The sequence below is a fragment of the Plasmodium sp. gorilla clade G2 genome (genome assembly GCF_900097015.1).
Source record: "Plasmodium sp. gorilla clade G2 genome assembly, chromosome: 8".
In the NCBI taxonomy this organism is placed as follows: domain Eukaryota; phylum Apicomplexa; class Aconoidasida; order Haemosporida; family Plasmodiidae; genus Plasmodium; species Plasmodium adleri (nom. inval.).
Window position 1 is genome coordinate 1,167,548 of NC_041700.1, and position 27,862 is coordinate 1,195,409.

General features: G+C 17.9%; 6 protein-coding genes across 6 annotated transcripts; 4 read left to right on the forward strand and 2 right to left on the reverse strand.

Moving 5' to 3' along the window:
• Window positions 1-814: 814 nt before the first annotated feature.
• Window positions 815-2,823, reverse strand: PADL01_0829800 (tryptophan/threonine-rich antigen; the record flags this gene model as incomplete). Its single annotated transcript, XM_028681648.1, has 2 exons — window positions 815-2,530; window positions 2,647-2,823. 2 exons carry the CDS (start codon window positions 2,821-2,823, stop codon window positions 815-817), a joined length of 1,893 nt encoding a protein of 630 aa, XP_028538005.1.
• A 4,278-nt stretch (window positions 2,824-7,101) lies between these two features.
• PADL01_0829900 (Plasmodium exported protein (PHISTc), unknown function) lies at window positions 7,102-8,697 on the forward strand (the record flags this gene model as incomplete). Its single annotated transcript, XM_028681649.1, has 2 exons — window positions 7,102-7,254; window positions 7,360-8,697. 2 exons carry the CDS (start codon window positions 7,102-7,104, stop codon window positions 8,695-8,697), a joined length of 1,491 nt encoding a protein of 496 aa, XP_028538006.1.
• A 1,998-nt stretch (window positions 8,698-10,695) lies between these two features.
• On the forward strand, window positions 10,696-11,539 carry PADL01_0830000 (Plasmodium exported protein (hyp9), unknown function; the record flags this gene model as incomplete). The annotated part of the gene is made up of 2 exons (XM_028681650.1): window positions 10,696-10,806; window positions 10,994-11,539. The coding sequence occupies 2 exons, from the start codon at window positions 10,696-10,698 to the stop codon at window positions 11,537-11,539; spliced, it is 657 nt and encodes a 218-aa protein (XP_028538007.1).
• A 2,565-nt stretch (window positions 11,540-14,104) lies between these two features.
• Window positions 14,105-14,830, reverse strand: PADL01_0830100 (Plasmodium exported protein, unknown function; the record flags this gene model as incomplete). Its single annotated transcript, XM_028681651.1, has 2 exons — window positions 14,105-14,614; window positions 14,762-14,830. 2 exons carry the CDS (start codon window positions 14,828-14,830, stop codon window positions 14,105-14,107), a joined length of 579 nt encoding a protein of 192 aa, XP_028538008.1.
• Window positions 14,831-17,852: 3,022 nt separating this feature from the next.
• PADL01_0830200 (Plasmodium exported protein (PHISTb), unknown function) lies at window positions 17,853-19,261 on the forward strand (the record flags this gene model as incomplete). Its single annotated transcript, XM_028681652.1, has 2 exons — window positions 17,853-18,056; window positions 18,182-19,261. The coding sequence occupies 2 exons, from the start codon at window positions 17,853-17,855 to the stop codon at window positions 19,259-19,261; spliced, it is 1,284 nt and encodes a 427-aa protein (XP_028538009.1).
• Window positions 19,262-21,365: 2,104 nt separating this feature from the next.
• Window positions 21,366-27,385, forward strand: PADL01_0830300 (surface-associated interspersed protein 8.1 (SURFIN 8.1); the record flags this gene model as incomplete). The annotated part of the gene is made up of 3 exons (XM_028681653.1): window positions 21,366-22,224; window positions 22,399-22,625; window positions 22,718-27,385. 3 exons carry the CDS (start codon window positions 21,366-21,368, stop codon window positions 27,383-27,385), a joined length of 5,754 nt encoding a protein of 1,917 aa, XP_028538010.1.
• Window positions 27,386-27,862: the final 477 nt, after the last annotated feature.

Below are 27,862 nucleotides of genomic sequence, written 5' to 3' on the forward strand. Positions count from 1 at the left end.
TTTTTTTTTTTTTAACCCTTTAAAAACCTTTCAAATTATTATATGTTAATATATTTATATTAATTAATAAAGAAAAATCACGGATAATTGATTTTTATTTTTCGTACTGGACAAATATGGAAATGTCAATTTTTTATTAAGGAAAATATTATCTTTTTTTTTTTTTTTTTTTTTTTTTTTTTAAATTTGTTTTATTTTGTAATAAGGACAACGTTTAAATAAAAAGAAAAAAAAAGAAAAAAAAGAGGTTCTTTATAATGAAAATAAAATGTATTATATAATATATTTTTTAATATAGTTTATTTTTAATATATTAATATTTCTTATATAATGAAAAGATGTAAAAAATCTCCATCTCTTTTTTGTTTATATATATATATATATATATATATATATATATATATATATATATATATTTTAATATGGGGTAATATATATGAATATACATATTAAATATTTTTAATAAAAATTAAAAAAATATTTGTTATTACAATATTATGTTTTCTTTAAGAATATACCAAAAAATATGAACAATTTAACATAATAAAATATAACAAAAATAAAATGAAACGGAATGAAAAATTAACATAACATAAAAGTTGATATAAAAATAAACTTTATGAAAAATAATATATTATTTACAATATAGAAATATTATATTTAATATTTATGTTTAATAAATTTACATAACAAAAATGGCTAATTAAATAAATAAATAAATATATATATATATATATATACGTATGTATTTTTATTTATTTATTAACTATAACATTGATTCATTATAAATGAATATATATTCTTATGTATTTTATTAAACTTGAACATTGATTTCATTTCCGTCATCATCAACCGTTCTTACTTTTGTCTTTGCTTTTGCTTTTCCTCCTTTTTTTTCTGCTTTTAGTTCTGTTGTTGATTCTATATCCTGGTTGATTATTTGTGCTACTTTTTGGTCTATCATTTGTCTTACTTCTTGATCTAACGAATGTCTTACTTTTTGATCTGTTGTTTTTCCTGCATTATAGTTTGTTGTTTTAAATATATTAACATCTCCCGTTTTGTCTGCATTTGAATCTGATGTTTTGGCTGCATTCAGATCTAATGTTTTTTCTGCATTAAAACCTTCCGTCTTTTCTGCATTAAAACCTTCCGTCTTTTCTGCATTAAAACCTTCCGTTTTTTCTGCATTAAAACCTTCCGTCTTTTCTACATTAAAACCTTCCGTCTTTTCTACATTCAAACCTTCCGTCTTTTCTACATTCAAACCTTCCTTCTTTTCTACATTCAAACCTTCCGTTTTTTCCACATTAACACTTAATGTTGTTTCTCCTTTTTGTTCTTGGTTTTCATCAATATTGTCATATTCGCTTTCATCTACTTCCATGATTGGTTCCAAATCACTTTTATAATTAAATAGTGGGAAATATTTCAATATTTTTTTTTTTCTTAATTTGTTCATACTATCTATATTATCCCCAAATTGTTGTTCTAAACTTTTTCTTTGAGAAGTATATGTTTTTCTTTCATTAATCCAAACGTTCCATTGTTTATCTCTTATCCATTTGTCTATAAAATTTTGGGACCATTCATTAAAATTAGCTAATCTATTTTTCTTCCATTTGATCCATTTTTTCCACTTATTATATATATTCATATTTTCTTTCAATTCGACCCAATGTTTCCATTCTAGTTTTTCTCTAGTAACCCTTTCTTTCCATTTAAACCATTCTTTTCTATCTTTATGATTTAATATTCTAATTTGATCCGTATCTTCTAAGAGTGACCATTTTTCATCTTCTTCTCTTCTCCATTCATTCATTAACCATTCAAGAATTTTCATATTTTTCCATTGTATCCATTGTTTAACAAGCCATGATTTTAAATATCCTTCACTTTCTTCTAACCATCTTTTAAAATCTTGTAACATGAATTCTTTTCCTTCTGTTTTCATCCATTTTTCCCATTGTTTTTCATTCCATTTATGAGAATCTTTAAATACATTTGAACCATATTCTTCATCTATATCTTTACTATAATTTGTCCATTTACTATCCATATGTTTTAACCATATATCATATTCCTTATTTTTCCCTTCAAGCCATTTATTTTTTTCTCCTTCAAACCATAATTTTAGAAGTTGCCATTCTTCTTCTGTTTGATCCATCCATTTAATCCACTCATTTTTTTTCCAATCATCTAATTCTGCTACATTTTCATCATCAGAAGATAATAGGTTACTTTCATTATCACATTCATCAGTTTCTTCAAATCCGTTATTTTTTTTTTTAATATTTTTTTCTTTTACATCATGATCTTTCTCATCAGAAATATTTGTAATATGTCTTTTTTTTCTTTTTACTTTTTTATTATCAATATTATCATCTTCTTCTGCATCGCTCGAATCTGTTGATTCAGCATCAGCCAATTCTTTGGATTGGATCAATGCAGTTATTTTGTCTTTATTGTTTTTTTTTAAAATAAAGTTTTCAAAAAATTCTATGATCTTTTTCTTCTTATCTTTAAGAGCCTAAAAAGGAAGATAAAAAAAAAAATATATATATATATTTATATATATATATGAATATATCCTAAATTGGGTAACACATATATATATATATATGTATGTATTTATATTAAACGTACCGGATGAGACGATTTTATAAATATGAGAACAACTAAAAATATGGCAATTCCAATAAGAAATTTGATAAGTGATTTTCCGTGGCTCAAAAACTTATTCTCATTTTTTAAAAATGATAGTTGAGAAAAAAGATTTGTAGCCAGATCTTTGTTTATATTTTTAAACTGCTCTAAATTCATTTTATACTATTTTATAAAAACAAATTTCATTTCAAAAAAAAAAAAAAAAAAAAATTAAAAAATATATATAATGTCTATGTACTAAATTACAATATTTAATATAAATAAATTGTTACTGTTGCTTATTTTTTTTGGTAAAATATATAAAAGAATAATATATTAATTATCTAACATATATATATATATATATATATATATATATATATATATATATATATTTATATAAACTGTGTATAATTAAAAATATATATATTATATAAAACAAATTATTTTAGATCATTTATAATATTATTTAAGAACAAAAAGAACCATAGATTCTGTTATACGACAAAAACAAATCATAAAAGGTATAACAAAACAAATTAAATCAAAATAGAATAAATACAAATTAATTATAATACATATATACTTTTATTATTATTATTTATATATTTTTTTTTTTTAGAGAATATGTATTCTCTAATTTTTTAAAAATAAATAACCAAAAAATAAAAAAAATAAAAAAAGAAAATAATGAAAAATAAAAAAAATTAAATATTATAATTATTTAAAAAATATAGATATATAATAATAAAATATATAATATGGAAAAAAAAAGGAAAAAGGAAAAAACATAGAAATCAATAAAAAAAAAAATATTTAAATATATATATATATATATATATAAAACAATGGTCATTTGAATATTCTCTGAAAAAATTTAATAAATTTGTAAAATTCTGTTTTTTAAAAAAATATATTATTTATTTATGTATATTAAATACTATAGTTGTAACCAAGTATTTTTTCTCTCCATATTTCTTTCTTTTTTTTTTTTTTTTTTTGTTAATGTTGTATGCTTATTATATTAAATATATATACTATTTCTTCATTTTGTTTGTTGATAATTAAATAATTAATTATATGTTTAATTTTAATATTTTACTTATAAATAATAACATTATTTTATATTGTATATTTAGCAAAAAAAAAAAAAAAAAAAAAAAAAATTAAATTAATATATATTATATTAATATATATATATATTATGTAGAAAATATTGCTTAGAAAATATATTTTATTAAATTCTAATATATTTTATTATTAATTTTTTTTTTTATTTTTTTTTTTTTTTGGGGTTACAGAAAAGAGGTAATTTTTTTTTTATGCATTATATATGATTAAGTATTATTACCATAAAAGTAATAAATATATTTATAATAATTACATATATATATATATATATATATATATATATATATATATATATAATAAATATATATTTTTATACTTTATAGAACTTTTCTTTTTTATTAGGGTATTCAAAAATTCAAAAGCCGGATAACATGCAGTAGTAGAACGAACAACAACAAAAAAAAAAAAAAAAAAAAGAAAGCGTGGCCCAATAATATTTAGGTATTATTATATATATATATATTTTTATATGGACTACACTACTATACGACTATAATACCAAAAAAAAAAAAAAAAAAAAAAAAAAAATAATAATATAAATATTATTTATATTTTATATAAATGATGAAAAATCAAGAAAAAAAAAATATATATTTTTTTTTTTTTTTACTTTAAAAATTATAATTACTACAATATATACATAATATTATATTATATTTTTTGTTTTTTTTTCATATTCATTGTTTTAATATGTATAAATAATTTTGTACGAAAAAATAATGAATAAAATTATAATATAAAAGAAAAAAAAGTAATGAAAATTTTGCCCTTATATAACTTTTTTTCTCCTCATATTTTATAGCATAATTTGATAATTATTTGTAAAAGAATAATAAAAACACAAAAAAAATTATATATATATTTTTGTGTTTTTATATTTAAACATTAAGTAAAAAATGATAGCATAATATTTATAAAATGATTTCATTTAATTTGCAATATATTAGCAAAATTTAAAGGATATTTAAAAAAACAGAAAAAAATATATTATAATAGCCCCCTTATATGTAAAATTATATATATATATATATATAATACATTTGTTATATAATATACATCATAATAATAATATTGCGACTGTATTTTTTTTTATTATACATTTTTTCACTAGTTCGGACTTATTAAAACGTTGTATCCATTTTATTTTACGTCTAGAAAAAAAGGTTAAAGTATAAAGAAATATTAAAATAAATGATATATAAATTATTTAATCATATATATATATATATATATATATATATATATAGCTTTAACTACACAATATGTATTTATAATTATAAGAATTGTATAATTAAATGCATAAAACATATTTAATATAAAGATAAAACAACGCAAAAAAAAAAAAAAAAAAAAAAAATACTATATATTTTTAAATATGTAAACATTTTCTTTCTGATTAAACTTTCTTTTTTTTTATGATTAAATAAAATAGTACTGTATAAAATGTGACCCTTAAAATATATTTATTGGATATATATATATATATATATATATAATATAAAATAATGTACTTTAAATTATAACATAATTTTTGAGTTTTTAATTTTTTTTTCAAAATAAATTTTTTATATATGAAAGAAATATTAATTTATATGTTTATCCATATATATATATTTTGATTAAAATGTTATGTTTTGTTTTGTTTTTTTAAAAAAAAAAAAAAGAAAAAAGCAGAAGATATGTTTAAAGGTTATTCTTGTACCTTTTTTTTATATTTTAAATATATACCATGTGATTGATGCATTTACAAAGCGTGTGTATATAAAAATAAAAAAATAATAACACAATAAAATAATAAAATACTATGTCATATGCAAAAGATAATATATATATATATATATATATATGTATAGTATATTATATTAAGAAAGAAACAATAAATTCCAAGAAAAAATTTACATATTATAAAATTCATCATTTTGATATAACAACTTAAGGTCATTTTTTTTTTTTTTTTTTAAATATGTTGATATTTTATTTAAATTTTTATGGCTTATTTAAAAAATAATAAAAAAAAAAACAATTATTTAATATGGTTAAAAGGGTAAATAAATAAAAACATACCATATATATATGTATATTAATATTTATAGACATTTATTAGACTCCATATTTATAAAGCGATAAATCAGATTGTTACATATATATTATAATTAAAGAATCATATTATAAAATATATTAAAACAGCATTTTCTTTTTTGAATATAACTATACAAATTTTAATATAATATATAAATAATATAAAAGAAAAGAAATATAATATATATATATATAATAAATATATATATTCGTAACCATAAATGTTTGATGTTATATTTATAACTAATATAAAATTACAAATAAGGAATAAAAGAAAAATATATTTAATATTTTATATATATATATATTAATATTTGTATTTATTATATATATATTATAATATTTAAAAAGTATTAATATATTTAGAATAGAAAAATATATATATAATATATATTATATAATAAAAAGATATAAATAAATAATATATATATATATATATATATATATATATATATATATATATATTTATTTATTTATATATATATTAATATTTTTTTATATCTATATTAATTAATAATGCATATAAAAAATAATACTATTTTATATGTAGACCGTCATATTTTTATTGCCATGCTTAAATAAATATTTATTTTTTATAATATATTATATTTTAAAAAATATAATTAACTTTTATTTTATCTATATAAATATAAGAATTATTTTAATTTTTTTACTGACATGCATATAAATTATAATAAATATCTATTAACTGAAAAGAAAAATTATTTCATATATATAATGAAAAAAAGAAATACCATATATTATATATATATATAATATACATAACCAAAAATAATATATTATTATATATAATTTATATATGTATTTCATAACAACATTCTTTTATAGAAAAATGAATATAAATATTTTTTATGTATTAAATTTTCCTATTTGCTTTAAAATTCTATTATAAGGAAAAAGAAATAAAAAAAAAATAAAAATAAAAAGAATACGAAAAATTTTTGATATATTATATATTTTCTATTAAGTAGTAAAATATTATTTTGTTACATATTATATATATTATATATATATATATATATATTTTTTTTTCTAAGAAAAGAATATAGTAACCATAATATAATATTTGGAAATATTATATATTATTATTTTTCGTTATATTTTATTTGTATTTTAATTTATATAAGAGAAAAGAAAGATTTTTTTTTTTTTTTTTTTTTTTTTTTTTTTTTTTTTATTAATACATAATAATTATATACATATATTTCTATAGAACTGTAAAATATGGAATATTTAAAAAAGACTTTATTTGTTTCAGAGAAAAATAAGTTATGGATGAAAAAAGAGCGTCAGTATAAAAAGAATCGTTCGAGGAATTATATAAGATATAGATCTCTTACTATATCTTTATTCATTTTTGTTTACTTGATATTTCAGGTAAAGTAATAATAATATATATATATATATTATTCCTTAAGGTGAATTCATTTATTTATTTACTTACTTTTTATTATTATTTTATTTTTATTTTTTTTTTTATAGTTGAGATATGATAATTCTGGTGAGAATACTTATAATAGCAATGATTCAATTGTGAGGAATAGAAATAAGAGAATTTTATCCGAATCTTTTTCTAGTTCTCATGAATACGATAATAATGGCTTAACTGTAGAAGAGTCTGATGATTCTTCTGTTGACATTTTAGAAGACTTTAGCATAAGTCCTGATACCATAAATAATTATGATGATGATAGTATAGATGAAAATGTTAATTTAATGTCTTTTATAGAAGTAACAGAAGTATTAAGTGATGGTCAAAAGACACCACCCGAAAGTAATGTTGATTATGTTGTAACTGAAGTTGATGATATTATTGATGAAGAAGAAGATAAGGAACTTAAGGAAGAATATGAAAGAATATTATGGAAAAGACGTGGAATTTCAGGAAGTCATCAATATCATATATTAACAAGTACTTCTAATGAGTTTACTTTAAAAAATCTAATAAACGAAAAAGCATTAGATCATATTGAATTATTACATAATGAAACAGATTCTGATTCATATAATGTATTAACAGAAGAAGATATACAAAATGTTAATTCTTCATATAATAATGAAAAATATAATAATAATAATCATCATAATAATAAAGGATCAACAAGTGCTAACCTTGTTAATACATATGAATTACCTAATGGAGAATTTCCTAATAATTCTTATGGATTAAATGATGCTGATATAGTAAAAATGAACTTATTATTTAATAGAAATGGGTATAGTTCACTTGAGAATATAGAAGATAAGGTAGAAAAAACAAATGAAGTTTGTAATAATTCTTCTAATTCAAATTCAGAATGTTTAGAAGTATCATGTCAAGAATCATTAAATGAATTATCACATACATCTAATACTACTATAGATACATTAGAATATGATAATCCAAGTATATATGAAATAAATGAACAAGATGAAGAAGAATTTGAAAGGATGTTACATAATTTAAAAAATAATGGAACACTTGGAAACACATGTACAGTATGGAATAAATTTTGTTCTAATGAAAATAAGAAATTTTATAATATGCAAATGAACTTATGGAATTTTTGTGAAATATTAGCATTTGAATATAATGTACCTCAAAGTATTTTAGCAAAAGAATGGAAAAAGATTGTTACTTATACAAATGAAGAATTAATTCAAAAAAATTTAACTGACTTTTCTGATTTTAATACTTTAGTATTTAATAAAATATATGACACATTGGATTTTATACATTTCATAATTCATAAAAGAGAATCATGGAAACAATTTAGAGAAAGTGAAGAAAGTATATGGAAAAACACACTAGAACGAAATTTTGAAAATTATATAAGATGAAAGATGGAAAATGGCTTATCATATGTTAATTATATATTGATATATATAATGAATAGAATCAAAATATATAAACTACACCAAAAAATAAAAATAAGAAATAATTAAATTTGATGTAATATTATGGCAATATATTAGTCATAAGATTTACCAATATTGACACATATATATATATTTATTTACAAAGAACGTTATAAATTTATAACTCTCAATATTTATTATTTTGGAACAGTAGTTTTTCTGATTCATATTTTGGATATATATATGATGGTATTTTTTTTGGATATTTTTTTCTCGTTTTTCTTTTTTTTTTTTTACAAGTTAATTTGATTTTTTTTTAAAAAATATATGTTTTTTTATATATAATTTTATTTTATATGGATTGGTTTTCTTTTCATTATTACATAAAATTGAACTTTTTTTATTAGCATAAAACTATAAAAATGAAAATAAAAGTGATATATGACTACCATATGTTTTGTTTTTATAAGAATAAATATGTTTACATTAAAAGGAGAATTATTTATTCTATTAAAAATTGAGTTTGTTTCAACACACTAAAAAGAAAAAAAAAATATATATATTATATATATATATATATATATATATATATATATATATATATTTTTTTTTTTCAATATGTTGAAATTTTCATTTTTTTTGTTTTACTTATTCTTTGTAGCTATTTTTAATTATATCTATATTTTATTTATTCTTTAAAAAATCCATTTTCATTTATAATTTCTTTTGTTTTTAACACATAAAAAATATATGCACATCAAGTATAATTAAAATTATATATATATATATATATATATATGTATAAACCATTTGGTATCCTAATAAAATATATATATATATATATATATATATATATTGGAATTATAATTAAAAAAAAGAAAAAACTAAATGGAAAATAAAATATATTTTTTATTGTAAATTATTTAATTAGAAAAATCATAAAGAGCTGAATATCTTTAATATATTGTATATTATATAATAATCATATAGTGTTGACCTAAATTTAGAAAAATTTTACCTTGTATATTTTTTTTTTTTTCTCAACTTGAAATAGCATATTATTTAATAACTACAATTTTTTAGATAAAAATATGTTATCTTATAAAATTAAAAAATTATTTAAAAAAAAAGCAAAAAGAAAAAGAATTATTAGGTAAACAAAATAAAAAATATTTATATATTTATATATTTATAATAATGTTCTAATTCATATTAAAATCATTTCCCCCCCTATAGAAATATATGTGTTTGATTGGTTTCTGGTTTTTCTTCTTTTTTATATAAAAAAATATGGGCTATTTTTTATTTTTTTTTTGTACTTATTTACAAATTTGTTTCATTAATATATTATATAACCTTGTGTTTTTTTTTTTACACAAGAAAATAAAAAAATATGAATAATAAAATTATATGATATTATTATACTTCTCAAATATGAATAGAAAACTATTTATATATACTATGTATTTATATATTTTAGATAATATTTATTTATGTTTAATAGAAAAAAAAAACATATATATAAATATATGTATGTATAACATAAAAAATATTTTTATCTAAAATAAATTTTTATAATAAATTTTATATTTATTTTTAATTTAATTTTTTAAAAATATATTTCTATATAAATTATTTTTATGTATAAAATTATTAATTTAACTTTTATAAGAAATGTATTAATTAGTTTTTTTTTTTTTTTTTTTTTTTTGATTTTTTTTGTGTATTTCTTTTTTATCTAATATAATTAAATATAACCTATATTATATTTTTACGTAATTATATTTCCCAACAAAAAAATTAAAAAGGAGAAGTTTCTTTATAAATTAAAATTATTCTATATATGGATATACATATATAGATAATATATATATATATTTATATATTTATTTATTTTTATTTACGTCCTATTTGATGTGAAGTATCATTTTATCAACATCAAAACATGTAGATAAAAAGATAAATATTATATAAAGGAATATGAAAAGTATTAAAAATAACCGTACATTTAATAAAATGAATATATTTATTTTATTTATAAATATATTGGTTATTGGTCTTTTCTGTGTTTCCGTAGACTTTTTTAATAATGTAAGGGGAAAAATAACAAAAGAAAGAAAAGAAGAAAACATATTTTTTCTACATATTAATATGTTTATATATATATATATATATATGTATATTATTTAGTTAGTTTTACCTATTATAACATATCTGTTTGATAATTAGAATGAATGTGATTTATATTAATTCTATATATATTTCTTTTTTTTTACAGTCTTGTTTTTGTATATCCGTTAATGAAAATGTAAAATTGGCTAACTCACTTAGTCATAGGCTAAGTAGGTCATTAGCACTACGTTCTCATAATGAAGTTGGTCAACCTGTGTTTAATGTTTTAAATGTAAATTTAAATACAGAAATTAAGAAAAAGGATATGATAACTGAAGTTGAGACAGAATTTGAAGTATTAGAAGTATGTGCAGAAGAAGAAGATGGTGAAAATGAAGTAAGAATAACAATGAAAACTAATTTAAAACCAGATTTGATTAAATTACGTGCTTTAAATGAAGAAGTAACATTAAAAAAATGGAATTTTATTATGCACGATTTAGCTAAAACTGAATATAAAAAACAAAAAGACAAATTGAATAAAAAACCAGTAGTTAGAAGAATTGCAGAAGGTTTAGGTTACACTTTTGTATTTACATTAGGAGCACCTGTACTTTTAGGTGCTGCATTTGTAGGAGGTTGTAAATGGATCTTCCTATCTAAAGATTCTGGCAAATCATTTTTTAGATCTTTGAAAAAAATCCTTTTCTAAAAGAAATAAAATAAATTATAAATTAAAATATGAAATATATGGAAATATATATATATATATATATATATATATATATGTATAATTGTCTTTTAAGATTTTTATCTTTTAATGGCTTTATATTTATATATTCATCAATATTATTGGATTAAGAAATTCTCCCTTTCTTATCCTCGTAATATATTTTTTTTTTTTAATGAATCATATATATATATATATATTTATTTACTTATTATTATTATTATTTTTTTTTGTTATGTTTAGTTGAATTAATGAATGTTCTATTTTTTAATTTAAAAATGTTATTCCGTTTTGTTTATAAAATTTTTTAAAATAATATTTTGTTTTTTCTTTTTAGTATAATTGATATTTATTTATATGTTTATGATATGTGTGTAATTAAATATTTTTATATACCAAAATATATAATGATGATGATAATAATAATATATATATATAAATATATTGTTCATATATTATTATTTTATTTTATTTTATTTCTTTGTGATTTATTTTTAAAGTTTCATTTTATGTAATTCATAAATTTGTTTTATGGAATGACAAATATTTTTAAACCATAAAATAAATGTAAACATATTTTATGATAAAATTTTATATTTTTTATATTTCTTTAATATTTGTTATTATCATAATTTTTAATTATTATTAATGTTGTTTGGTAATTATATGCTGCTCATTTTTTTTTCTATTTGTATCCCAATATGATTAATATTATAATTATTGTTTGTATATATATATATATATATATATATATATGTCAATATTTTTTTTTTTTTTTTTTTTTTTTTTTTTTTTTTTTTGTTTTGTTTTGTTTTTGTTTTTGTTTTTGTTTTTTTAAATATAAAACTGAAAAAAATATTAATATAAAAATACTATTTCTTGGAAATAATAAACTTTAAATATAAAAATATTGGTTTTTTTTCTCTTTTTTTTTTTATATTTCTTTATAATTTTTTAAGTTGTATTCTTCATGTAAATAAATTGATGAAGTAATTATTATAACACATAGGAAATACACAAAAGACCTTAATGTAGAATAGTTATTAATACATGAACATTTAATTTATATTCTATGTACTTATAAGTAGTTTAAATCATACTATACCTTTATTTTTATATTAATATATATATATATATATATATATATATATATATATATATATATATAGATGAAGATTACCTAATAAATATACTTTTCCCCCAAAAATTAATGAATTTCTGTTTTTTTTTTTTTTTTTTTTTCTTTTTCTTTTAGTATATAATATACAACCATAATATATCATTATATATATGATATTTTAAATTCCCTATTTTTAATTATTTAAAAATATTATTAAATAAAATAATAAGAACAATGTATTATGAGTACAAATACATATTTTATATATTCAATTGTACATGTATTTTTTTTTTTTTCTTTCATAAGGTGTACGTAAAATGTGTATGTCTAATGTATGTATAATAGGAAATTATAGGTACACATACAAATAAATAAATAAAATAAAATTCTAATAATACCATAAGTAATTATATAAATATAAGTATATTTTTATAAACAAAATATAATAGGCTTATTAATTATTTGTTATATATTATATTATATAATAAAAGAAAATATCCTTTTCCCTTAATACTGTAAAAAATAAGGGGAATTATTATCCATAATAATTATATATATATATATATATATATATATATATGATTAGTTGTACAAATATCTTTTATTTTATTAATAACTAAAAATTAATATAATTTCTTATATATATATAAAAAAAAAATTATTGAATATTAATAAATAAAATGAAAAATAAAATAATAAGTGCTCTATATTAAAATACATTAATAAGAAAACAAAATGAGTTATATATATATATATATAAACGTTTAAGTAAATAAAATTATATAGAATGTATTATTAATATCATGATTTAATGTTACTTTTCAGATATAATAATATATAAATATATATTGAAATTTAGATAATTATATTATGGTTATATATATATTACAGAATATTTTTTAAAAATGAAAATAAATTATATAAAAAAATATAAATTTTATGACACAAAACTATCGTTTTAACGAATACATAAAATATTAAATTATTATAATTAAAATACCAAACAAAAAATTAAATAAAACAATATAAATATGTTGTAAATTTTAAATATAACATTAATATCAAATATGAAATAAATACAAATTTAGAGGAAGAATAAGTTAAAAAAAAACAAAAAATATACAATATTAGTGTTACATAAAAAAGGTATATATATATATATATATATATATATATGGGTACATATATATATGTGTTATTTTATATTTTGTTCTTTACAAATTTTTAAAATATATTGTATTAAAATTCATACATGTATATTTTTATCAAATGATTTATTCCTACTATTTAATTATTAGGAAGAATATACATATATATATATTACATGTTCGATTGTGTCATTTTGTTTTATAATTCTTTTTGATTATATTTTTTTTTTTTTTTTTTTTTTTTCTTAAATGACATTTGTGTTTAATATTTTTACAAAATTATTTAGTTCTTTTGATATATCTTTTAAAGAATTTTTTAATTTTATACCTTGCGTATAATAAAGGGTTTCTATATATTTTTGTATAGTCCAATATTTTTTTTATCATACATAAATGTCTCTCATCTTCAAGGTAAGTATTCAAAAGTTCAGAAATAATTAGTAGTTCCTCTTTATCATATATTACTGCATCCCCATATTCTTCTAATAAAATATTTGTTTTAGAGCCCCCTCTTTTTATTTCTTCTATATCGTCTACATAATCGCATAAATGAAAAACCTTCCCTGGATAATTTTCTCTCTTACAATCATCAAAAAATTCTTTTAAAGATTTTTCACATTCCTCAACACTTATTGTACTTTGATTATCATCCAATTGTGTTGATAAATATTCATCAGAATTTTCTTCTAATTGAGCAGTTTCATTATTTTCTAACAATAATCTTTTAAAATATATATTTAATGAGTATCTTGTTTTGTCTACATTATGTATATTGGTATGCCAGTTATCCTATAAGGGAAAAAAAAAAAAAAAAATAATAAAAAATAAAAAATAGATATACATATAATACATATATTATATATATGTCCAACTTAAAAATATATATTGTGTGGTTTTTTCCTTTTTTTTTTTTTTTTTTTTTTTTTGTAAAGTTACATTATTAATATATTGGAAGGAAAATATGATTACAGCACATGTGAAATATATCACATTAAAAAGTAACATATTTTTTTGTCCTTTCTTTTTTATAATTCTTATATTATTATTGATTGAATACTGGTATGGCATATATATAAATATATTTATATATTATATGATTTTATTTTTCATTTTGTTTTTCATTTTGTTTTCATTTTATTTTTCATTTTATTAATTTTTTTTTTTTTTGATGTTCTCATTCTATATTTTTACAAATATATAAATACATTATTATATATTTATATTTCTGACGTTGCTTATATTTTGGCCTTTAAAATAAAATAACAAACGGAACCTTTGGATTATCAATTTTTAGCAAAAAAAAAGAAAAAAAGAATTAAAAATAATTTCAACAAAAATAAAATATGTGATATTATAATGAAAAAAATATATATATTATGTTATAATAAAAAAAAAAAAAAAAAAAAAAAAAACATAACACACAACAAAAAAATATATACATATATATAAATAAAATAAATAAAAATTAAAATAGGGAAATGGAAAAAAAGAAATTAACGTATAAGAAAATTTTCTTTAATTAAAAGAAAAGGAGAAAAATCATAAAAATATGAAATTCCTAATTTTCAATTGTTAAATATGGAGAATAAAATATATTAGTATATATTTTATTTAGTATAACTATGTATAATATTATATATATAATTTATATAAATATAATATATAAAATAATGATTTCTTTTATAAGGATCATTTAAACAAAATTTTAACACAATAAAAATATATATTTCTTATATAATTAAAATATACAAACCGTTTCAATAACGGTTATATAAATATAAATAAATAAATGTATATATATATATATATATATAAAGCAAAAAAAAGAAAAGAAAAAAGAAATTTAAATATACTTTATAGGATGAATATAAAAAAATTGATAATGAAGAAAAATATAAAATTTTAGAAATAAATATATATTACTCTTAACGTCATCCTATAAATTATTATTTTTTTTATTAAAATGTGTAGATGAATAAATTTATTCTTCCAAGTTCATTTTTCATTCTTAATAATTATATTATATATATATATATATATATATATATATAAAATAACTGATGTTCCTTGATCATTAAGATATAAATTTTACGCTAAAGAAAAAATATTTTATAGATAAATTAAATTATATATAAATATATATAATATTTCAATTAATATATATATTATATTCTTATTATTATAAATCAAATGTCATTTAATATTTAAAAAAATTGAGGTTTAATATTATTGGTCCGTTATTTTTTTTTTTTTTTTTTTCTTTTTTTATTTCCTTTTCTCATTATAACTTATTATTATATAAATGAATTAATAAATATAAAATATAAATATAATATATGCTTTATTCCAATTATTATTTGTTACATAAAAATTAAAAAATTAAAAGGTTGTTATTTATAAGTTTTTTTTTTTTATTTTTTTTCAATTTATCATGAAGTCCCCCTTATTGAAGTGCATATATATAGTATTATTATATTCTCAAGGGTTCATTAAAAATAAATAATATATAAAAAGAATAAAATATTATATAAAACCTTATTTCTAAACATTTTTAGTTGTACAACAAAAGAAAAAATATAATATATAATATATAATATAATGATAAAAAAATAATTGATCTTCAATAGAGAATATTATTATATTCATATGAATTGGTATTAAAAATATAACTTTTTTTTTTTTTTTTTTTTTTTTTTTTTTTTGGTCTAAAAAAAGAATAATTTATTGAAAAATATTTTATAAATCATTTATAAAAGTATTTTAAATTTTGTAGGTTTCATATTATATTTTTTGATAATGTTAATAATATATAATATAATAAATGATCAATAGTTATTATATATAATTTTATAAAAATTTTGGGAACTTATATATAAAATTATAATACAGTTCTCTTTAGCATAATATAGTGTATATATATTTATTTTTATAAAAATTAAATATATTATTCAAATGTTATTAATAAATAAAAATATACATTAAAAATATATTTTTCAATATAATAAACATATTATATATTTTTAAGAAAAGTACCTTATAAACATTTTTTTTTTTTTTTTAATTTTTAATTCTCAAATTATTCTACAACCTCAATATGATAGTATATCTCACACTTTTATAATATATATAATATGTATATAATATATAATGTGAGTTTTCCTTATATTATGTAAAATATATATTATATATTTAAATTTCCAATTATAAATATATATATTAAGTATATCCCTTTTAATATAATAAACGTATTATATATATTTAATAAATGAACCTTATAAGCATTTTTTTTTTTCATTTAATTTTTTATTCTCAAAATAATTCTACAACATCATTTATAGTATATCTCACACTTTTATAATATATATATATTATATATATATATATAGTGTGAGTTTTCCTTATTTTATGTAAAATAAATATTATATATTTAAATTTCCGTATATAAAAATAAAATTAAAAATTATATATTATTAATAGTAAAGAAATATATTTATTTATATATTATTATATTTTCTTTACGTTGAAAGATTAAATAATTCCACTGAATTTCGCTCTTAGTTAAAATTATTTACATTTAGATTGAATTATTTGAATTAGAATGATTAAATTAAGAACGTTTATATCCTTTTAAAAATAAAAGTATAAATGTTATGAATAGTAGTATTATTATAATATTATTATAAATGGTTTGTTTATAAATGTTTTTTTTTTATGATATTATTTTTGTTACTATTAATCTTAATATAAATTAATGATTACTATGTAATGAATAGTTATTAATAAAATGTATTATAATCTAAGAAATATTAAAATTATATAAATATATATATATATTATATGTTTGTGTTAGTGTATTGTTTTTCCTTTAATTTGAATTATTTACATTTTTTGTAACTGGTTCAACACCCAAAAAGGGGAAAATTTTATTTACTTAATTTTGTACTATAATATATAAGTTATTAAATAAATAAATATATATATATATATATATATTTTTGTTATGATTTATTCATAATATTATGTTAAAATGGAAAAATCTATACATACACGTAAGTCAAATTCTGTTACATCAAAAGGATATCTTAAGAGATATGTTGAGAATAATAAAAATTATTGTACATTATATAAATGTACCAAAATAGGACAATATAGAAATAGGAAAAATATTCTTTTGAAATGTGGGAGATTTTTTAGATTACCATTATGTTTAGTAATATATATAATTTTAATGGTAAGGTGTTTTTTTTTTTTTTTTAAGTGTAGAAGCTTTTTAGTAAATTTTTATTATATATATAAATATATAATATGTATATATTATTATGTTTATATATATTTATATATTTTTATTTTTTCTAGAGTCAATTTATAAACAATATCAACTGTACTTCCGTTTTATCGTCATGTAATGAGGATGAAAAAAATTCATGTAAAAATACAAAGGAAATTTGTTTTGAGAGTAAAGATGATAATATATCAAATAAATTATATGAAGAAAATAAAAGATCATCAAATGGAGAATACTCAAATAATCCATTGTTAGATTATAATTTTAAGTTATTTAATTATCATGATATGTTATATAATGGTATATTAGAAAAGGAATTATCAGAAGAATTTGATTTAATATCTTTTGATAATACAACATATCCATTTGTAAAAAATGAAAAAGATAAAGAAATAATGAATGAAATTAAATTGTTAAGGATGAATGAAGGTGAAAATAAAAAGGAACATATGAAAAATATATGGACTGATTTCATAAGAAATGAATTAAAAAATTTTCTTTTTTTAAAAAAGGAAATGAGTACTTTATTTGAAGAATTAAAAAATGCGTACAATATTAAAGATGAGTATGTTAATAAGATAATGAATGAATGTCTTGATTTAATTGAAACAAGTGGAATGAATATGTATACTAATTTAAATTATGCTTTTTATAAATGGCATAATAAAAAAAAAGTGTTAGATATGAATGAATATATTTTATTTGTATGTGGAATTAAATTAATATGGATGAAATTATTTTCATCCCTTGAAATGTCATGTAAAGATATATTAAAAAAAACTTTTGAAGGAAAAAAAAATGGAAAGACTTTATATACAAAATGTTGTTCAGATAAATATAAAAGTTTTTTTAAAGATATTAATAAAAAATCATTTTCAAAGAAATGTGAAAATGATGGAAATAATAATGATAGTTTTTCACTTATAAATCATTTAAATACTTTGTTAAATGAATTAGATCATTTAATAACTTTGAATGAAACGAATAATGATTATTATACATTACATGGATATTCATCTAATAAACGAGTAGAACTGATTGATATATTTCGATTATTATATAAAATGAATACATCAGAAATGTTTACTTGGTTATTATATAATTTTTTTGGATTTTCCAAAAATGTTCGACAATATTTATATAAAATATAAAATGAAAATGATATTTTATTAACAGAAAATTTTTATTTATATGTTTTCTTTTTTTTCTTTTTTTTTTTTTCTTTATTTGTCATAAATATATATTTTTAATCATATACATTTTTTTATTTTTTTAAAAAGTAAAAGAAATAAAATTGTGTTTTTGTATTACCCCCAAAAGGGGAAATTAAAACTTATTCATTTTAAAGGACATTTTTTTTGTTATATATTTTGTTTTAATTGTTACATATAAAAGGAATTTTTTTTTTTTTTTTTTTTGAAATGAGAATAATGTACAGGAAAATATATTGTGATATATATATATAAAATGAAGGAAGAAAAATCAATGAACACTGAATTTTCTTTATGTATTGTTATACCATATATATTAATGTTTTATATTAATACACATTATTCGAAATTTAAAAAAAATATTTTTTAAGAAATTTAAATGTATATAATATTAAGCCTTTGATATTATATATATATATATTGTCTTAATTATGATATGTGTTTCTTTATGCCTTGGCAATAACATGAGGCATACCCACATATATATATATGATTGTAAAATCTCTTTTTATTGTTTTATTATATAGACTATTGAATGAATTGATAGAGAAAAAGATAAGAATAATGATATTCAAGTTATGTTTTGAGATGTATATTAATGTATTTCAGCTATTTTATAAATGTGTATACTTGAAATATCAATGTAATGGATTAATAATAATGATAACAATATATTTTTCTATATATTTTGTTTCTTTTGTTTTAGAGAATTTGTTATTTTATTTTATCCTTTCATATGCATTCTCACTAAAAGAAGCTTTTAAATATACCTTTACTTCTTAATTTATAAACAAAATAAAAATAATAGTAATGAATAAACAAAAGATACATTTTATTTTATTTTATTTTTTTGAAGGAAATATTTAATTTTTAAAAAATATAAAAAAAAAAATTTTCAAAGGAGATATTATGTTTATTATTTTATTTTATTAATTTATTTATTTTTTGTATGATGTAATTATATTTTTAATTATATATGAGATATTATTCTTCAAAAAATATATAAAATTAAAAAAAAAAGAAATTGATGAGAAATAAATTTATTAATTTTATAATATTTATTTATTAAAGTTAAATTATTTTAAATAATAGAGACATTTTTTTTTTTTTAATTTAAAAATTACATTTATTGTATTTTATTATGTGGAAAATATATATGTCACATGATCAATGGGTTAACTAAATATTTAATTTATATTATATTACTTATTATATTTTATATAAATATATTAAGTGAAATATATTTTTTATTTTTATTTTCATATAAGATAGTAATCAAAGTGAGGTCATGAAAAATATAATAGTAAAAAATATTATGTTTATAATTATTCAAAGTATGTAAAATGTGGTCATTAAGGGAGCATACAAATTATTTGAAAAAAAATATAATAAAAGAAATATATAACAAATGATGAAAAAAAAAAATAATAAATAATAAAAATATGTAATGGTTTTTTTTTTTCTTTTTCTTATATTTTAATTGGAAATTAAAAAAATTTTAAATATTTTATTGGCGATGTTGTTATAAAGAGTACAACCTATATGTATCCTTTTTTTTTTTTTTTTAATTTCATATATATTGTTTTAATGATAGAATACAATTAAAATAAAAAATAAATGTATATGATATATGTATCCTGATAAAACTTAATTATATATATATTTTTAATTTCTATAATTTCGTGTGTTAACAAGAGCTTAACTATTAAAATTCTTAAAATGTATGTAGCATATTTATGGTCCAATATATATATATATATATTAAAAAATAATATTTCTAGTTGTGCACTTTTTTTTCTTGGTTTATTTGGAATTATTTAATAAATTCTTACAATTGTTCATATTTTATTAATATTACAAATATATATAATAACTCTCTTACATTAAATTTGTAAAATATAATGTATACGAATCATATGTATTCTAACGTATTCCCTATATATATATATATATATATATATATATTTATTTATTTATTTATTCCGTATGTGTATATTTTACTACTTGAAATTTTAAAGTATATTATTCTATTCTGAATTATGACATGGCTATAATTAGATCAATACCCCATTATAAGGAGGGAGTAAGCCCTTCTGTGTATAGGCTACTTTTTTCTTTATTTAGTGACAGAGTGGATGTTTATGTTAATTCTAAAATTGAAGAGTTAAACACATCTAACAAATCCACTAGATTGTGTAGACATTTAAATTATGACATAGATGAAATAAAGGACATTTTTAGGTCAAATAATATATTAGGTATTCCAAAAACTGCTCGAATGGGTTTATGGGAAAACAGTATGGAAAAAAAATTAAATGAGATGATGGAAAACAAATCTAATAAAAAATGTAAAAGAATTTATCCTTATTTTGAAAGGGAACAAAGGACAAGGAGAAAGGTTCTAGAGGATTTTTGTGAGGATAGAGATAAAAAAGAACAAGAATTAAAAAGTGGGAAATTTGATAGACAAAAATGCTTAGAATTTAATAGATGGATAAAAGATAATGAGGATAAAATTTTTAAATTATTTCAAAATAATGTAACAGAAAGGGATAAACAAAAGAAAGCTTATTTTATATCTAATAAATGTACGTTCAGTGATCCAAGTACATTATTTGCAGAAATGGACTGTTCTGATAAAATTGATAATGTTGTTCCTAATATTGTCCTTGACGGGAAACCCGTAAATCATTCGGAAGAAGATAATTATAAAAAGAAAAGAAATCCAGAAGATGGAAAAGACGAAGAAGAGGAAGGAGAGGAAGTCACTATAAATATCCATCGTATTCATGGAAAAGAATTCCCTTCTGTCAATGGTACAGCTGCCATAGAATCAATGGAAGGTTCGGAACCTATTTTTAATTTTCAAAATTATGAATTTTCTTCTCCCTTTTTAAATTCTAGTACGTTTATTAAATTGATATATATAATTTTTATATCAATGAATTTTATATATTTTGGAAAAAAAAAAAACAAAAAATTAATATGCTCTAATAGAAAAATTTAAAATTTTATAAAATTCTATTTGGAAAAAATAACATCATAAATATAACATATATATTTTTTAATTAATACAGGTAGCATAGCTAATTTATTCAAATTTAAGAATGGATCACATGTTGATCTTGTGGATACATTGTCAGGAGGAAATCGTAATATTTTCAGTATTACAATTCCTCAAACTCCTTATACTCCTGTGAATATCACCCCCAAGATAACTACTAAAAAAATTCCACCTTACATATATGTTTCTTTAAGTATATTATTCATTATTATTTCCTTTATATGGTTTTTTCTAAATAGAGTAAGTTGAAATATATGCTCTAAAAATATGTTTAATATATATATATATATATATATATATATATATACTATACATATTTTTTCTTTTTGCAGAAGAAACATTTGGATGTGGTGATAAAAGAAAAAGAAAAAGTAAAAGCGGAAAATATTGTTCCTTCGGCAACATATGTTAGATTAGACGACGTAGAAGGTTTAAGTGAGGAAATTAAGGAAAAGCAAAAAGAAAAATTAAAAAAAAAAATACACGTTAAAAAAAAAGTTGAAATTATAGAGGATCCTTATAAAATTAAATTATTAGAAAAAAAGAAATGGTTATGGAAAACTATTATAGAAATACATATGTTAATTTTAGAAGAACAAACAAAAGCAGAATGGGAATTTAATAAAGGAGATTTTTTAAATATATGTATTGATGAATTTTCAAGACAGGAAAAAAAATCAGATATAAATGTAATAACAAGTGATTCATTATTTGGTGAAGAAAAAGATGTAGAAACTATATATATGATGAATAAGCAAAGCGATATGTGGTATAGATGGGTTGAACGGCATGAACATATGTTAGAAAAATGGAAAGAAGAAGAATGGTTTTTAAGATTAAAAGAGAGTTGGAGAGATGAAGAAGAAGAGTATATGAAAAGAGCATATAAAGAATTATTAATTAGTTTAAGAGGTGATAAATATCATATGTCTCAAAGGCAAAAAATTATTTGGAGAAAATGGATTGCAAAACATCCATTTAGGGTTAGAGAATTTGTTATAGATAAATGGTTTAATAAATTATTTGAAGAGCTTGAAAAGGAAGGTATCATATCTGATGAAGCCATAAGAAAATTTTTATCTTTACATGAAGAACAATATGATGAAGAACAAATCGAAGAATTCATAAAATATAAAAAGAAAGTGTTGGTGGTTATATTATGGATAAAAATATATATGTCAATATTGGAGGAATATATAAAGGAAGAAGATATAGAGAGTGAAAAGTTATTTATAGATACATCATTTGAAGAATTAAAAAAGAAAAAAGAAATAGAAGAAGAAGTGATAGAAGATTTGAAAAAAGATATATATGGTATAGATAAAATGAAAGAACTTGAAAGGTATAAGGGAGAAGATTGGTTTAAGCAAATGCAACAAGATTGGATTAGAAGAGAATATAAATTTATTTCGTCATATAATTTGGGAAGTGACGATGAAGAGGAGTTTTATGAATTTGTTAAAAAACCAACAATGGAAATACAGAAAGATTTATTAAAAGAACAATGGAGAAATATAGAATTAAAATGGATTGATGAAGATAATGATACAGATTGGTTGGAAGATGATTTGTTAAAAAGAAGGAAATATATAAAACCTGATGATAAAATGAAGCATAGAATAATTAAAGAGGATGATATATATAGCGAAGAATTAAAAATTTATGATGAAATAGAAAAAAAAGGTATTTATTTATCAAATAAAAAGGTATTGAAATGGAAAACCATCATTGAAATACATTTGGAGGTATTATACGATTGTAAAATGGAAGAGTGGGAAAAAAATAAAGAGGACTTTTTAGATATATGTATAGAAGAATTGGTAAAAAAACAAAATGAAGATAAAAAAAATAAAGAAGATTATGATTATATAACAAATGAAAGTGATATTTACGATATAGTGGAGAATACCAAATCGTTTTGGAATATATGGACAAATAGACACAATTATATGTTAGAAAAATGGAATAAAGAAAATTGGTTTTTTCAATTAAAAAATGATTGGGAGAAAGAACAAAATGAATATATGAGAAAATCATACAAAGAATTATTAATAAGTCTAAAGGGTGACAAATATAATATGTCGCAGAGACAAAAAATAATTTGGAGGAAATGGGTTGCAAAACATCCTTACAAAATAAATGAAGAAATTATAAATAAATGGTTAAATCATTTATTGGATGAGATAGATAAAAATGGTATTATTGGTGATGAAGCTATAAAAAAATTTTTATCTTTAGAAAAAGATATATCGGATGAGGAGTTAAATAAATATAGGAAGAAAAAGTTAGAAGTAATTTTGTGGATAAAAATATATATGTCTGTTTTGGAAGAAGAGAAGAATGAAGAATTAGAGAAAAACAAGGAGTCCTTTTTAAATACATGTATAGATGAGTTAAAAAAGGAAGAATATTCTGAAGAAAATGAAAGAATGATAACAATAGTTGATGAAATGAAAAAAGGATTTCTTATATGTGATAAAGGAGAAAATTACAAAAAGTGGAAGAATGAAGAATGGTATAATAATTTGAAGAAAGAATGGATAAAAGAAGAAGACAAATATATAAATTCTTTGGATTTAATGGAAAAGGATGAAATATATGAGGATGGTTTGTTGAATAATCCCATTATAGAAGTAGAAAAAGGTGTATTATTAAAACATTGGAAAGATATGTATATAAAATGGATTGATGAAGATAATGAGAGGGATTGGTTACGTATCGCAATAGATAAAGATAATACAAACACAGACGAAATGAATGAAGACATAAATAGAATGATAGAATTGAATAAATTGGATAATTATTCAAATAAATTACATGATAATAAAAGTATCAAATGGAAAACTATCATCGAAATACATATGCAAGTTTTGAACGACTGCAAAAATGAAGAGTGGGAAATGAATAAAGGGGACTTTTTAGAAATATGCTTGCAAGAATTTGGAAATATGGAAAATAAGGAATATTCCAATATAATAAATAACATGTTAATGATAGGAGAACTAGAATATAAACATTTAAATATGGATGTAATAGAGAGACAAAACAATTTGTGGAATAGATGGATAGAAAGACATAGATATATGTTGGAAAAATGGAAAAAAGAAAAATGGTTTATTATATTGAAAGAGAATTGGAAGAATGAAGAGAATAAATATATGAGAAAAGCTTATTTAGAATTGTTGATTAGTTTAAGAGAGGATGTTAAAAATCCAATGTTACAAAGGCAAAAAATTATATGGAGAAAGTGGATTGCAAAAAATTTATATCATATAGAATCAAATGTTATAAAAAAATGGTTTGATAAATTATTAGAAGAAATTGAAAGAAAAGAAGTTATTGAATTAGATGAATGTAAAAATTTAATGCAGATGGAAGAAAATGAAGAATATTTGGAAGTATTAAAAGAACATAGGAAAAAAAAATTAATATGTATCATATGGATAAAAATATATATGATGATAATTGAGGAACACAAAAAGGAGGAATATTTAGAAAGTAAAGAAATATTTTTGGATACTTGTGTGGATGAATTGAAAAGAAATGAAAATTTAGAGGGTAATGAATTATGTGTGGATGATATGAAAAAAAGTATCCTATTAAATGATCAAAAACAAGAAATAGAAAAATTAAAAATGAAAAAATGGTATAAAGATTTGAAGAAAGAATGGATAATTGAAGAGGATAGATATTTCAGATCAATAATAAATGAAGAAGATGATGAAGAATATAAAGATATAATAAGAAAGCCATTAAGAGTTGTTGAAAAAAAAATATCAAAAAAGCATTGGGATGATATTCAATTAAAATGGATAGATGAAGATAACGAAAGAGATTGGTTAAAAATTGCAAGTAATGAAAATGAACAGATTAAATATTTACATATAAATGAGAATGTTAGGAAAAAAAAATATGTACCTTTTTATATAGATGATTATGGAAAAAAAGGAAGATCAAATAAATATAAAATATATAAAAGAAGAAGAAAAAAATGTCAAAATAAATTAAAAGAAAATAATGCTATGAATAAAGATATGAATATTTTGGAAAAAAGAACGGAATTTTTAAAAATTTGTTTTGATTTGTTAAAAAAAAGAACTTTTAATTATATAAATATATTTGAGAAAAATAACAAATTTTATGATGAAGCAAATGAAATAATGAAGCAATTGGAAGAAAAGATATTTGAAAGGCTAAAAATATTATGGTATAATAGAGAAGAAATAAATAAAATGTCAAGCAAAAAATGGGAAAATGAAGAATGGTTTATTATTTTGAAAAATGATTGGAATGAAGAAAAATCGTGTTATTTGAATGAAATACAATACGAATATAATATTAATAATTTAATAAAAGAAGAAAAAAAATATTTTTACTTGAAGAAAGAAAAGATAATATGGAAAGAATGGTTATTAAAAAATTTTAAAAATATTGAAGAATGTGATAATGAAGAGTGGTTTAATAATTTAATGGAAACATATAAAATAGATGAATTATGTTCAATTGATATGAGTCAGGAAATATATAATTTTGGATTGGAGAATACTCTAAAAAAAAATGTGTTAAAAAATATAATATGGATTGATATATTTATGCAAGTTTTAAATGTATGTGAAGAGGAAGAATTGGAACATAAACAAAAGAATATGTTAGAGTCAAAAATGGAAAATCATGATAAATTATTTTATGAAAAAAAAGAAGATTATATTCATAAAAAAGAAATGGGGAATTATATAAATGATATACAAACAAATGAAGGAAATCAAATGGATATTCCAAAATGGTTTGATGAATACCAATCTGATGAAATGAGTGGAAAACAGAATAGTATCCAAAAAGATGAAAAATCGTTTATTAAACAATTAGAAGAAGGTGATGGAGAAAGTGATATAAGAAGTGATGCTTTACAAGAAAGTTATAAGATATATAATAACAAATTGATAGAGCAAAAAATTAATATACTTCGAGAAAGTTACATTAGAAATCAAAATGATACATAAATGTTATTATTATGCAAAAATTATGATGATTAATAAATAGATAAAAAAGAAAAAAAAAATAAAAGAAAAAAAATAATTAAAATTATCTGTATATATAATTCTAAAGATCAGTATTATATTAACAAAATTTACTTATAAATATATCATAAATAAATATCAATTTTTTTTTTTAAGTTTAACACCCAATATAAAAAAATATGAAGGCATATGTAATATTTCGCTTATTATTTTTTATTAAAAGTTTTATATATAATTTATAAGAGATCATTATAAAATATATTATATATATGATATATATTTTCTTTTTTTTTTTTTTTTTTTTTTTTTTTGGTTTTGTTTCACAATTATTTTAATATTTTACTAATAATAATTCAAAAATTATATATATATATATATATATATATATATATATATATAATATTATGTTGTACTTATTTAAAATTTCATTTGATGTTAAAATATTTAAAATGATTATAT